General features: G+C 42.5%; 1 protein-coding gene across 1 annotated transcript; it reads right to left on the reverse strand.

Annotated features, from left to right (window-relative positions):
* Positions 1-3089: 3089 nt before the first annotated feature.
* Positions 3090-9694, reverse strand: LOC117472918. The gene is made up of 2 exons (XM_034118365.1): positions 9080-9694; positions 3090-5020 (listed from the first exon to the last, which is right to left on the reverse strand). The coding sequence occupies exon 2, from the start codon at positions 4824-4826 to the stop codon at positions 4083-4085; it is 744 nt and encodes a 247-aa protein (XP_033974256.1). The 5' UTR covers positions 4827-5020; positions 9080-9694; the 3' UTR covers positions 3090-4082.
* Positions 9695-13529: the final 3835 nt, after the last annotated feature.

The raw sequence follows: 13529 nt of genomic DNA on the forward strand, positions 1-13529 counted from the left end.
ACACATCCACCCTCCCTCCTCTTCTGTCTCTCTTTTTGTTCAATTTCTCTCCCCGTGCACTTACTCACCGATGTTAGACCGCAAAGTGGGATTGCTGATCATATGGTGTATGGTTTCCCTCCCACTGAGCCGAGGCTATGATAAAAAATGAATCCAACAATGGTTCCATATGGCTGATGATCAGGCACTTATTTGAAGTTTTTCTATGACGTAAACCCGCATCTGCAGCTGAGGTGATTCACAAGTATTTTATAGATCGTGAGACAGAAAGAAGAAGGTTGGAAATCATTAACCACTATCTGAGGAAACAAACTGTTGCACATTTCAATGTACATGTTTAGCCAATCATTTGGCGGTGAGATGTAAAGTAATGTTGAATGGATCATATCATAAGATGCCTTATTAGTAATCCCCTGAAATATATTTAAAAGAAGTTGTCAGGCAGCTTTCAAAAATGTCTTTCCTTTATTTATTTTAAACAGTGTCCCTACAATGAAATATAACTATGGGGCCTCCATCCATCCAATTGTCTTTAAATGATTTCTTAAATACTCCTGCTTTATGGATAACACAACATTTCACCAACATATGCAGTGATGTCCTGGCTATATCTTCACATCTATTCTATTTATGGAATTGTTTTGAGGAACTTTGTCATAATAAGATATACACTTTACATGGCTAACACTTCTATCTCTTTTGCTTCACTGTCATCGCTCTCATGACACATTTTTCATCTGCAGCAAGCACGGTTTTCAGAGACTCTAAAAAAGGTTTATGGGTTGGACACACAGCGAAAAAATAAACAGACAGGTGTATGTGCTTAGGGTAAAACATCTTTATATAAAAAAACATCCAGGAAATGTTAGGGCCTTACTCCTAAAATATGCCAGTAAACTCATGCCCCGGAAAGATTATTTATAAACTTCAATGTCAGAATTGGTTATAAAGTCCTTGTAATAAACCCGGCCACTGAGTATTATTATTCTCCTCGTATAAAAAATGCATTGTGCTGGCTGGCATTTTCTACTGCTCCACAGACCATTGGTCTATGTAACAGTGTCAGCAGTGTCAAACCACCGCTGGCTAGACACAAAAAGGGCACAACCAACTTTGTATCCTCGGGTGACATGGGCCACCTTTTATCCACGAGAGCATCCACCTAAAGCCCTCTCAACAGGATGGAACTTTGAAGGTCAGACCACTTTCACAACTCAGTACCTGCAGTATTCAGACTCCGATATGTCACAGGATCTTTTGTCACTGGAAATGTTTAATGATTGCCCCCTGCCAGGCTAAGGTCTCTCAGGTTCTGGTTGTACACTCTCCGTTGTGTGTGAGAGGTGAGCTGTTGTTAAGGCTGGTATTAGATAGAAACTGATCGTTATGGCCACGCTTTCTCACTCTGATGTTTGGTCACTAAATGCTGCTGTGGCTGCAGATGAGAGGATGATTAAGAAAACTAAGCAATATCCACCTGAATAAAATATATTTTCACAATTTAATTTGAATTGGTAATGATGTAAGTAGAATATAAAATGCACATTTGTGTTATTTTATACTTACCATCAAGTACACCTAGAAACAAATGTCCACATTAACTCAGCAGGTGCCAGTCTGAATCTATTAAGTGGACCTGAACATGTTCAGTTTAAAAACCCAAAGTGCAAAAATGGAAATCACTCCAAAGAGTTTTGAAGCCAAATGATTACACAGTTGAGTCAAGAGTCGAATCTTTCGCTCATTAAGTCCCAGATTTCCTTCATTCACCATGCACCCCCCTGCAGCACTCTGGCGGAAACGTTTTGCTGCTTTCATCTGCTCATAAGTTTCTCTCTCCAAGACTGGAAGGGGTCAATTCAACCCTAAAACTCATTGTGGATTCAAGTGCAGGACTACTTGTGCTGCAAAATAGGTCATTTTGAACATGATGACAAATAAAGGACCCATTTTGTTGTTTGAGCAAAGCAGAACAATCATTGCTGGCTTGCCTGACTTGAAGACTTGTAGTCGATTCTGTGTTTTTGTCAGGAGTGTTTGATCTTATTCTCTGCTTTCCCTTACATCAACATGTAATGGTTTTGAGGGAAGTGCAGCTAACTGTTAACACAACAACATACATTCTTCTGACTTTAAAATGTTGTTTATCTAGACATCAGGCAGACACAAAGTCATTAGCATTAATTTAAAGTGATGATGTGTCTGGTTAATCTTCACTCTCATTTTGACTTTGTTTTGGTCTCCTCAATCTTCCAAGGGATGTTTTGTTCAAGAGCCTTCTAAAATGCTCTAGTTGCTGTCAGTTGTTTGGTGATTGGCAGGCCTTGATTGATTCAGCAGGCCTTTTTGTCTAAAAAAACAACAACTGGTGATATCAGTGACAGTTAATCAAAACAGTACATTTGCCAGAAACAAAACCAAAATGAGCTGATAAATGATAAAACTCTCCATAGAGCTGAGAGGAACTGCAGCACTGGGCAATAGTTTTCTGTGGTAGAAGAATGGAGAAAATAAAACACACAAAGTATAAAAAGCCCCAATTTAAGGCGGCAAGTTGTTATGAACTGTTACGGCCTAGAGATATTGGACCCCAAAGCAAAAGACTTAGAGAGAGAGATGGTCAAAAACAAAAAGTTTATTTTTAGCAGAGGCACAGTAAACGGCAGTGGAGGCAGGAAGCTGGCTGGCACGGAGACGTCAGGGACATGAGGCAAAAATCCAGGCGAAGAGATCACAGGGACGAGGAGAGCAGCGAGACACACGTTGAATGTGTTTAAGGTTTAATACCTAGTAGGAATTATCCATATTTATATCTTGAATGTTTAATTTGCTGCAATGAAATTGGAATTTGATGTGGAATTTTATAAAAGGTGTGACCCACACACCACCACGAGTTACCGACAAACTCCCTTCTTTCTATACTACCTCCATTCATCAGTTTTACACATCATTACAACTTTTACCCTGTTAGTTTTTCCCTTTAGACTTTAAACACAGACCTTAATGAACACACCTCTGAAACCTTGGGATTCAATACCTGTAAAGCACTGCTGCCGTATTTAAGATCAATCGATCGTGGCGACCTCCAATATGACATAGAATCCAGCAACAGAGTTATCTTAGGTGCGACTTACCTATTGTTCTCTCTGGTGTCTCTGCAAGACTCCGTCAGGGATTGATCCTCAGCCAAGGAACAGGACACTGGAATCAAACTGGACTCAGGACTCAAGCTGCGTGGGAACAGGTTACTTTGCCATCTGACTTGTCACTTATCCAACAATAATCAGAAGGGCTACATGGACTTTAGTTTCCTCTCACAAATGTGAACAGGTAGTTTTATTAAAGTTTCACAAGTTATAGCACCACACATCAATAAAAAATGAAATGCGTTTTGCCCAGATACATATTATATCCGAGATCTTTGCCTCAATACGAGTAAGTATACGATCGTCTTCCGTGGCTTGCTAAAGCAGGAGAGTTCAAGTTCGAACTGGGTTCAAAGAGGAACTGCTCTCCGATGTTCGTCAGTCTTCTTTTATCCTCTTCTTTCCCGCGGCTTGTCACATGGTCTGACACGTGGTTTGTCACATGCTTTGCGTGCAAGCTGGTGCGTTTAGAGGTGTCCTTCTTCGTTGCTGTGGTTAACTGTTCACTTCCAGCGAGGAAATACATGACTATGGCATTCAGAGTTTTAACACAGTTTTTTAACATATTTAAGGTTGTTCTGGCTTCGGAAATCATTTTCTTCTGAAACCTTTTTCAGCAGAGGTTTCAAGGCATCCCGTACTTCTATATGCACGGGAGGTTCTTCATTGTCCAGCCATTTTCCGTATGGTGGACATCTTTCTTTTGGGCAGATGAAGTAGTCGCCTCCCCATGTGGCTACCACCCACCCTGGCGGGACTCTGGGTGATCCTTCTATGGGTTCTCCTGCAACATACTCCCCTGCCCATGACGCACACCGTCTTGCGTTCGCTGGGTCACATTGCTTTTTTGTTTTGTCTGTGAATTTGGAGGTGACTTGTTTTCTCACCTTTGTGGGGGGTTTGCCCAATATCTTCTAGTTGTTGAGCTGCGGCGTCTTACATTGTCTTGGGTATTGAGGCCTTGGTTCCAGGGCCATCAATTTGGATTCGTTTACTAGGTGGCTCACCTTTGTTAGAGCTTTTGACCTTCCCCGGGTATTTCTTCGTTTCTTTCGGCGGATATTCAAAACAGGTTTTCCCACCTCTGTTCTTTTTTCCTCCATCAGTTGGTACCTGGCTTGTGGATTGAGCCAGTGTGTTGACCTGATCGAGGAGAGACGGGGGTCCAAGTCTGGGTGATAGGGTTGCATCTGAAGGTCCATTATTTTTTGGGTGATGAGGGGTACCTCTTCGCTTTGTTCTATTTTCTCCGGGCTGCAAGGGCTGAAGTTGTATTGGAATATCTTTTTCTGCTGGTTTTCCTCCTTCGGTCCCTCCATCACAGTGGTCAATTTTTGTTGGTACCGTGGGTGGGTTGGGGCTCCCGGGTCTATCGGGCTTGTTTCCCCCGAGCTGTCCGTCCACAACTTTGGTGACTGAGGGCCCGGGGAAGGTTGGCCAGTTGATGATGAGGTTGTCGACATAATAGGAGATATCCTCTTCTTCAAGGGTGTGGGGGGAGGACAGGAATGATGGCAATGATCCCTGTTCTCCTTCTGCCAGGAGCTCTGGGGTCCAGATTTGTTTGGTTCCCTCGTCCCAAGGTTCAATCCCATCATCGCCTTCAATGGGGACCCACTGGTCCCGGTCTGGGTTGATTCCACTGCATATCTCTTCATAGAGTGTATCGTTGTCTGCCATTCTGGTTTCCAGGTAGTTTGCTTTCTTTGTACTATTTGTATTATTTCTTCTGAGCTTCCTGGTTTAGTGAACACTTGTATTGTTCCCTCTGTATCACAGCAGGGACAGATATTTATTTCCCCTGATGAACTGTGGAGGTTAAGCTTATGTTGATGATATACTGACTGGAGTACGCCTCCCTGCAGATCTTCCTTCTGTAAAATATACATAGCAGATCATACAAGTTACTCCCGGCTGTCCTAGGTTATTCAGTGTGATTACCATGAGGGCTTTACCTTTTACCTTTTATCATAACAATTTCATCCTGGCCTTCGTTCGAGTGTTTAATCCCTACACCCTGGTTTTTCAGGCCTCTTGTTACCCATACTTTCTGACCTACCGTTAGGTCATTTGTGGGTATCTTCGGTACACTACTCGGGTCATTAGTGATTATTTTTTCCATGCTAATGTGTTCATTTAATAGCAATAGATTATTTGGATCGTCCCAGTGCCGTACGTCATTTGCCCGAATAAAATCTTTCGCACTTCGCACTGCTCTTTCCGCAACTCCGTTAGTCTGGGGCATATATGCTATGCTCCAAATTGCTCGTATACCATTTCCTTCGAGAAATGTCCGAACCTCTTTGTTTTTAAAATGCGTTCCATTGTCCATTCTTAAGGACTTTGCTGTTTTTCCTGTTTCCTTGCTTTAGACCACACTTTCCAGCCTGCTGCGAGGGATTTACATCCTGGTGCCTTCATCAGGAATTTCTCCTGATTGAAGTTACTCATACCTTCTCCTACTATGATATCCATAGCCTCTCTTATTGGTAGTTCCTTATTCCAGGTTTGCTCCACTAGCCTATCTATTTTTCCTTCGTCAGGATCTTGTCCTGGCAGGCAAAATGTTGTGGCTAGCTCACTGATTTTCTTGTTCTTTGATGCCGTTATACTCCCTGTGAGTCTCAGATACATTCCCATATGGTCCCCATCTAAATCTTCCTCACTTATGCCAGCTTCTTTTAAACTGGTTATATACTCGCCCATCTGTTGTCCCTTTTTCCTCACCGGGACCATGGTTAGTAAGGATGGGATTTTTTCCAACACAGATTTATTATTCGTGTTGACATATGTATGATCTGACCTTTGACCTCGTTCTTCTGTTTCTGGGCTTTCAGGGGTGAAACTTCTAGCTCCCTGACTGAGAGGGGTACTTATTGCCCTTGGATAGGGAAAGTTTCTTTCTGCTCTATCTATGGGTTGTGGCTGGGGAAGGCCCGCTGGGGCCCCATCACTTTCCGGAGGTTCCGGGGTTGATGGAGGTGCCGGTGGGGTTTCAGTTCCTCTTTTTACTATTGCCATACTTCCTCTTAACATGTTTGTTAAGAGTGAGATTGGATTTAAGCTTTCCTTGGTTTATCCCTGTCTGTGAATTGTACGGGGGTGGCCTTGCTGTCGGGTCTACACTTGTAAGTTTTGGATATCCCATGTTTGGATAGGGAAAGATTCTTTCTGCTCTATCTATGGGTTGGGGGCAGTCTGGCTCATCACCAAACTGCATCCCCTCTAGATAGTTTTGTACTGATTGATCCCTATCGATTAACATGTTCCTGAACTGATCATAACCTTTTCCCAGGTGCATCATCTTCCACCTGGGAGTTACTCCTGCCTGTCCTAGTACGGCTGCGCATGTTCTTGTTTGTGGCATAATTTGCCTTTGTTCCATACTCGCGTTGTACCACGCTGAATCTATCAGTTTAGGCAGTTCCTTTTCCTCATCTCCTAACCACCTAGGTCTGAACTGTGTTTCCTCTTCCTCTTCTCCTCCTGATGTCCATAGAGGCTCATCCTCTAGAGGCCAGGTGTTTATGTTATTTTGTCTCATAGGGGGAATTGGTTTTGATTTTTTGTTTCTGGCCCTAGCCGTTTCCCTGAACCTTACATGTCTTTCCGGGCTTGGAGCCACGGGGGACACATCTGGCTCATTAATTTCCCATCTAGCGGGCCTTGGTGACCTCTCAGTTGCTCTTATCTGGTTTCTCAGCTGCCGTCCGCTATTATTCCGGGACTCTAGGTCGTCGGCAAAATTACTGGCTGCATGGCGTGCTCTGACGAGTTCACTTTCTATGATTGGGTCAGACCAGGGGGCCCTTGGATTTGCCGAATGTGACGGGGGTGAGGGGGGGGGGATATGACCTGCTTGGGGTAGTATGTGGGCGTGCTCGGATGTCAGGGGTGTCAAAATTCAACCTTACTACCTCCCTTCCTGGTCTTTGGTTCTCGTTCACCTGACTGCCAAGGACTTCGGTTAACATTCTTATTCTGTTCATTTCTACCTTGTCTTTGGGCTTCTGTCTCTCCTTCTATAGGTAGGACTTGATTATTTCCGCCATTATCCTCTAGGATTGCGTGTGCACTGTCTATTGTCTCCCTGTCGCCTGATTCCACTGGGGTTTGTGGCTTTGGGCGTCTTAGTTCCTCCTCATCACTTATCACTCATCCTCCATAAATTCCTTATAGGATGAGAACAACGCTTCTATTGCTGTTTCCTCATCTTTCAGGTCTACCAGAATGTAGATGATTTTACTGTGGGGGAGAGAATCCCATGGTAGGCAATGGATTCCAGCTGACCAGTTTTTCTCCATTCCAGCTTCCTAGTTTCTTTCCCTGAGTTCTGCACCTAAATGTTATTCCCCTCATTTCCTGGTCATCATTTAGGTCATCTATGTCTTCCTGCATCATTTTTGCCAAAGCCTGCAGATCCATACTTTTCACTCTTCCTTGGCTTTTGCCCAGTACATGTATCTGTACTTGGGTGAAGCTGGTGAAGGCTTTGTGGTCTGGCTCTGGGTATGTTAGTCTGTATCCTGACTGTGGCCCTAGTCCTTTTGCCCTTTCTGCTGGGAACCCTGCTTGTCATTCTACAGCATCTTGATGCATGACAGCCATGTTATGTCTCCATGTCTTTGTATGTACTTCATTCCCCTGCATATTTATTACTATTGCTTTAGCTATCCTTCTCATTTCTGACTCATGATCCTGGTCTTCCAATCATTGCTCTGGGATCCTGAACGTTACTATTTTCCCCTGGGTTGAGGGCCTCTCATCTGGTTTGGCCGTTGTTACATAAAATGTTTGGCCTCCTACTATAATGGGACCCCTATGTAATGCCCCTGTTTTCTGTGGGGGAACCGGTTTTGGTTTCTTTGGGGGTCTGCCTCCTATAGGAGGATTTGGGGGTGATGGTGCTACTGGGTTGGGGTTCCCGTTGGGTAGGCCTGTGCCTGTACCTGTGGGTAATGATTGTGGCTGGGGAAGGCCCGCTGGGGCCCCATCACTTTCCGGAGGTTCCGGGGTTGATGGAGGTGCCGGTGGGGTTTCAGTTCCTCTTTTTACTATTGCCATACTTCCTCTTAACATGTTTGTTAAGAGTGAGATTGGATTTAAGCTTTCCTTGGTTTATCCCTGTCTGTGAATTGTACGGGGGTGGCCTTGCTGTCGGGTCTACACTTGTACGTTTTGGATATCCCATGTTTAGATTATCCATCAGGAGCGCTAGTTGCGGATCAAATTCCCGTACATCTATGTTTAGGCCTGACTCTAGGAAGTACTGTTTGTATTGTCCTGAGAGGAGCCAGTATGCTGCCCTTGCGTACCCTCCTGGAGTGTTTTCCACCCAGTATATTTGTCTGTCTACATTATCCCTGAGAACCGCAAACATTGCCATAAACGAGGCATCCTCATCATATCCAAAATTGCCTGCTCCGAAACGAGTGAGCAGCACTGGTTCTTGTGGACTTATAATTGAGATGGCATTCTTTATTATACTCTCCAAGATTCTTTTTTGTGGTTCCGGGCCAATCCCTAGGGGTTTTGGGTTATAGGGGACATGAATTATTCCGCGAATGTCCGTTGCCTCACCATGAGGTTGCCTTTGTATGTTTTCTTCTTTTAGCGGCAGACTTTGTTGTGTTACTAAATCATTTTTTTACTCAGACCGGGCATAAAAGGTGTGACCCACACACCACCACGTGTTACCGACAAACTCCCTTCTTTCTATACTACCTCCATTCATCAGTTTTACACATCATTACAACTTTTACCCAGTTAGTTTTTCCCTTTAGACTTTAAACACGGACCTTAATGAACACACCTCTGAAACCTTGGGATTCAATACCCGTAAAGCACTGCTGCCGTATTTAAGATCAATCGATCGTGGCGACCTCCAATATGACATAGAATCCAGCAACAGAGTTATCTTAGGTGCGACTTACCTATTGTTCTCTCTGGTGTCTCTGCAAGACTCCGTCAGGGATTGATCCTCAGCCAAGGAACAGGACACTGGAATCAAACTGGACTCAGGACTCAAGCTGCGTGGGAACAGGTTACTTTGCCATCTGACTTGTCACTTATCCAACAATAATCAGAAGGGCTACATGGACTTTAGTTTCCTCTCACAAATGTGAACAGGTAGTTTTATTAAAGTTTCACAAGTTATAGCACCACACATCAATAAAAAATGAAATGCGTTTTGCCCAGATACATATTATATCCGAGATCTTTGCCTCAATACGAGTAAGTATACGATCGTCTTCCGTGGCTTGCTAAAGCAGGAGAGTTCAAGTTCGAACTGGGTTCAAAGAGGAACTGCTCTCCGATGTTCTTCAGTCTTCTTTTATCCTCTTCTTTCCCGCGGCTTGTCACATGGTCTGACACGTGGTTTGTCACATGCTTTGCGTGCAAGCTGGTGCGTTTAGAGGTGTCCTTCTTCGTTGCTGTGGTTAACTGTTCACTTCCAGCGAGGAAATACATAACAGATGTTTCTCCTCGAAAGGGGAAATGCATAGAGAGTTCATCTCCTCGAAAGAGGAAGTGCGTACTTAGGTCTTTATGAGCACCCATGTCAGGATTTCTGTTATACATCCTGTTTATATTGCTAAAGCATTAAACTATACGATACATGACTATGGCATTCAGAGTTTTAACACAGTTTTTAACATATTTAAGCTTTATATAATAAAATACATTGTTCCATTTTCTTCCTTTCTTCAACAATTCACACATTTCATCCACTTCAAGCAGCCTAAGGTAAATCATTTTACATTCAGGTAAGATCGGAGTCTGGTGGATTTGAGAATGAATGCTTAAGTCTTCCATTTTTTGTTGTATTACTTAAAACACAATTGTATATAAGTCTAAATTAAATTAAATGGATATGACGGGGTTGGGCCTTTGCGCTCCTTTGATTTCTTATGAGGACTTGACATGACAGATTTTGAAACCCTTAATCTCCGCTCAACTAACAGCAATCATAAAAATCTGAAATTCTCACCCTCTTGCTTTATTTCTTGCCAAGTCTCATGCTCACATGCTCAGATAAGCAAAGAGAAAAAAGCTTGACGAGATTGTAACAAGGACAAAGCACAGTTTCGCACTCAGATTAAAAAAAAGGAGAAAAGATTCCAATTTCATGTCAGGCTATGCCAGAACTTTTTTGGATTCGTCCAAATTGAATGGATGGCAACCTTTATATATACAGTCTATGATGTCAACACATTAATAAACCAATCCGTAATTGAAAAATATGAGTACATTTTCTTTGTCATTTCTGTGAAATGAAAGCTATCGAATTCCATAAAATGAGATCTTGATGTGCTGCTGCCCCTGTGCTCAGATCCGTCTGCCTCCGCGGAACAAATCAGCCTTTTCAATTCTGACTACATCCATGGCTATTGACCAACACAGAGAAAAAGTATTGGAGAGAATAATGGCCCATACTGCGAGCCCATTGCTCCAGGATTATAAGCATGGAGCCAGAGAGAGCCGGAGACTGACGGGGATTGATGGAGGAAAAGGCTTTCCTTCTCTGTTTGGGAAAAACAAAAAAGACAAATGTGGTCATTTCACAAAGCCCTGAACAGACTCATGTCATTAAAAGTCGTCATTACAACTAGGTAATGTTGTTAGGTGATGCATTTCCAAAATGTCTGCATGACAAGAAGAATGCTGGGGGACTCTGAAATGCTGACAAAGTCCGCCATTACTGACTAGACTGTACCTTGGATCACTTCACCATCCCGCAATCTCATTACACATCCAGACAGCCTCTGTTGGGAGGACTGGCATCATTCCTCTTTTCAGATAATGCCTCTCTGCGTGACTAAACAAGGCTGGACTGGTGCCGCCATTCTTAAAAGTTTCCAGCTGCGGAAAAAGGACTTTGAGGGAATAATGCATGTGCCAGTGGGTGCTGCGCTGCCTCTGCCTCTGCCTCTGAATGAAGCTGCAGGATCAACATAAGCTGCTGCAGACCCAGACATGTTCTCCCTAGGTGTTTTGGCTTGTGTTTATAACCGTAAAATCTTTTTAGTTAGAATAGGAAAAAAAGCCTACTGTAATTCAAAATGCCTTGTAATTATGTCTAGCAAAGGGTTATCTTGTTGAGCATTACATCAATCACAGTCGCAATGAATGGTTGGCCTTATCTCACCACACCTGCCAAAGTAATTGAATTTGTATTGATTTATTAATTTAAGAAAATACATTTTGAGACATTAAGAAAAATACATTTAATTTCCATGCAATAATAAAATAAATATAATTTCAATTTTATTCATTATTTGTTGTTTCATGAATTTCTCTGCAATCTTGCTACTTTTTGTTTATGGCTAGCAGATTTCCTATTTCAGATATCCAGAAATTGTCTTGAAAAGGTAATTTACTTGCTGCAGCGGAGTTGGGTGGCAAATGTCCAAGCTAACTGCTATGCGAGCAGTTTTGGATGCAAAATTAACACTTTGCATAAATCATCGGGCCACAACGCTGTGCTGTTGGCCAGTGTTGGGTTATCCCCCGGCCACTTTATGAAACTTAATGTTCCATTAGGAGTGCATCAATCAGGTTTTATATTATTTGAATGCTGATTAGTTCTTACAGAGCCACAGTACTTAGACCACTCCCTGAGAAATTATATTGAACAGACACAGGAGAGATCATCCTTCAAGAAACTGTCACACATTCGCCCCCTCTTTTCTCACAAACTCCTGCGAATGCCAGACTGACCGTGTTACCAACACCCCCCCGGGTTTGAGGGATATCTGATGAACACAAGCACCTCGCCTGCTCTCCCTCCAGAATGTTAATGCCATCTCGCTAACATCAAAGTTGTGGAAACGAGGGTAAAACGCGTGCCATGTTTACCTACTGAGTGAGCTTCAGAATGTTTACACACCTTATACAGGAAACATTTTGACACATCAGAAAATGCCTGAGTCTATTTTCCCTCGTATGACCCAGAAATATAAAAAAACACTGAAGGCAGCGGAAAGAGAAACCACAAGACACTTGAGCCTTTGGAAAAAAGTTAAGCAAACTGCAAGTTCAGTAAGAGTGAGGTGAAATCTGATTAGATAACCGTGACACTGTTGAAAATGTTTTTTGAGGCGGTGTTCCTGAGGACAGAAAATCTCCCGCTGGAGGTCCTTAGACATGAAAATGTGTATATCATCTATTTTAGCATATCACATGGGTAATTGCTGCACCATGTGACCTTAATTATTTGAATCTAAATAAACCTGTACAGGAGAAAAAGACTTTCCAGTGTTGCAAGCATTAGTCAACTATTGAATCACTTCCTCAAGACTGTCCTCTAAATGGAAATTGGAGGGAAATGCAAACGTCTCTTTGGTCTAAATCAATTATTCACAGTCATCTCTAGGGATGTGCAGGCCCTGGCAGTTTCCTAAGATGATTCCAAGTGTGTTTGGAATAGTTCAAGCTAAACCCTTTAGTATAATGTGAGTAACATTCAGGGAAGAGTGTTGGGCAACACTCCCCCCCCCCCCCCGAGATCGCTGCTTCCTCCATTACTGAACCCCACTGAGAAAAGGGCCTTTCAGACAAGTCTGCAAGAGCAGATAGGAAAACGTGGAGAAGTTGTGAATGTTTCATATAGAAAGGGTGTGCAGTGAGTGTGGGTGTGTGTGCCTGATATCAGTTCTATACCTTTTCATTTCTGCCATACGTTTTCGTTATCCTTATCAGGAAGTATCAGCACGTAGCTGCCAGTTTAAGTAGATTATGTCCGATATGTTCAATTAGGTATATTATGCTAGAAAAGGACACACATTTAACATTTTCCTGGTCTGGGCATCTCTTATATTTGATCAGCTATAGAAACAACGTTTATTTCTAGTTCTGTGCGGGTATTAGTTATACTGCTGATGATGTTAATATAACTCAAATAAGTGACAGTATTAATACCATTAGAGCTGGCAAAAAACACATCCCCAACTATATGTAGGTCTTATCCTGATGTTTCTGTAAAAATATGTTGTATTAGTAAAAAAACTAGTATTAGTTTACAAAAAGGTAATAGGAAGAAAATCTCTACATACGCAAATGTAGTTATTTAAAAGAAAGACAGAAAAGCATTGATATCTTGAATCGTAGCTACGATGCTACTTTAAAGCATGAGCTAAGCCAAGGGTGTTTCTACCCTCTTTACTAGGTAATATAGTACATTTTCAACTGCGTACTCAACAACTCCACAGAATTTTTTTTTCACTTCTTTCTAAGTTCCCTTCATGTCTCAGTTTCGTACCGACCAACCTGGTGAGAAGATTTTTTCGAACTCCTCATCGAGAAAAAAATGTAAGAGTGGAGAAGATAAAACACACTCAAGAGTTTGACAAGCGCCGAATTAGGGCAGCAAGTTATCTTTGA

The sequence above is a fragment of the Trematomus bernacchii genome, unplaced genomic scaffold (assembly GCF_902827165.1).
Source record: "Trematomus bernacchii unplaced genomic scaffold, fTreBer1.1, whole genome shotgun sequence".
NCBI lineage: Eukaryota > Metazoa > Chordata > Actinopteri > Perciformes > Nototheniidae > Trematomus > Trematomus bernacchii.

Excerpts from the sequence above, each read along its gene's own strand:
- LOC117472918 (XM_034118365.1), bottom strand. The coding sequence starts at position 4,826 with ATGGCAGACAACGATACACTCTATGAAGAGATATGCAGTGGAATCAAC.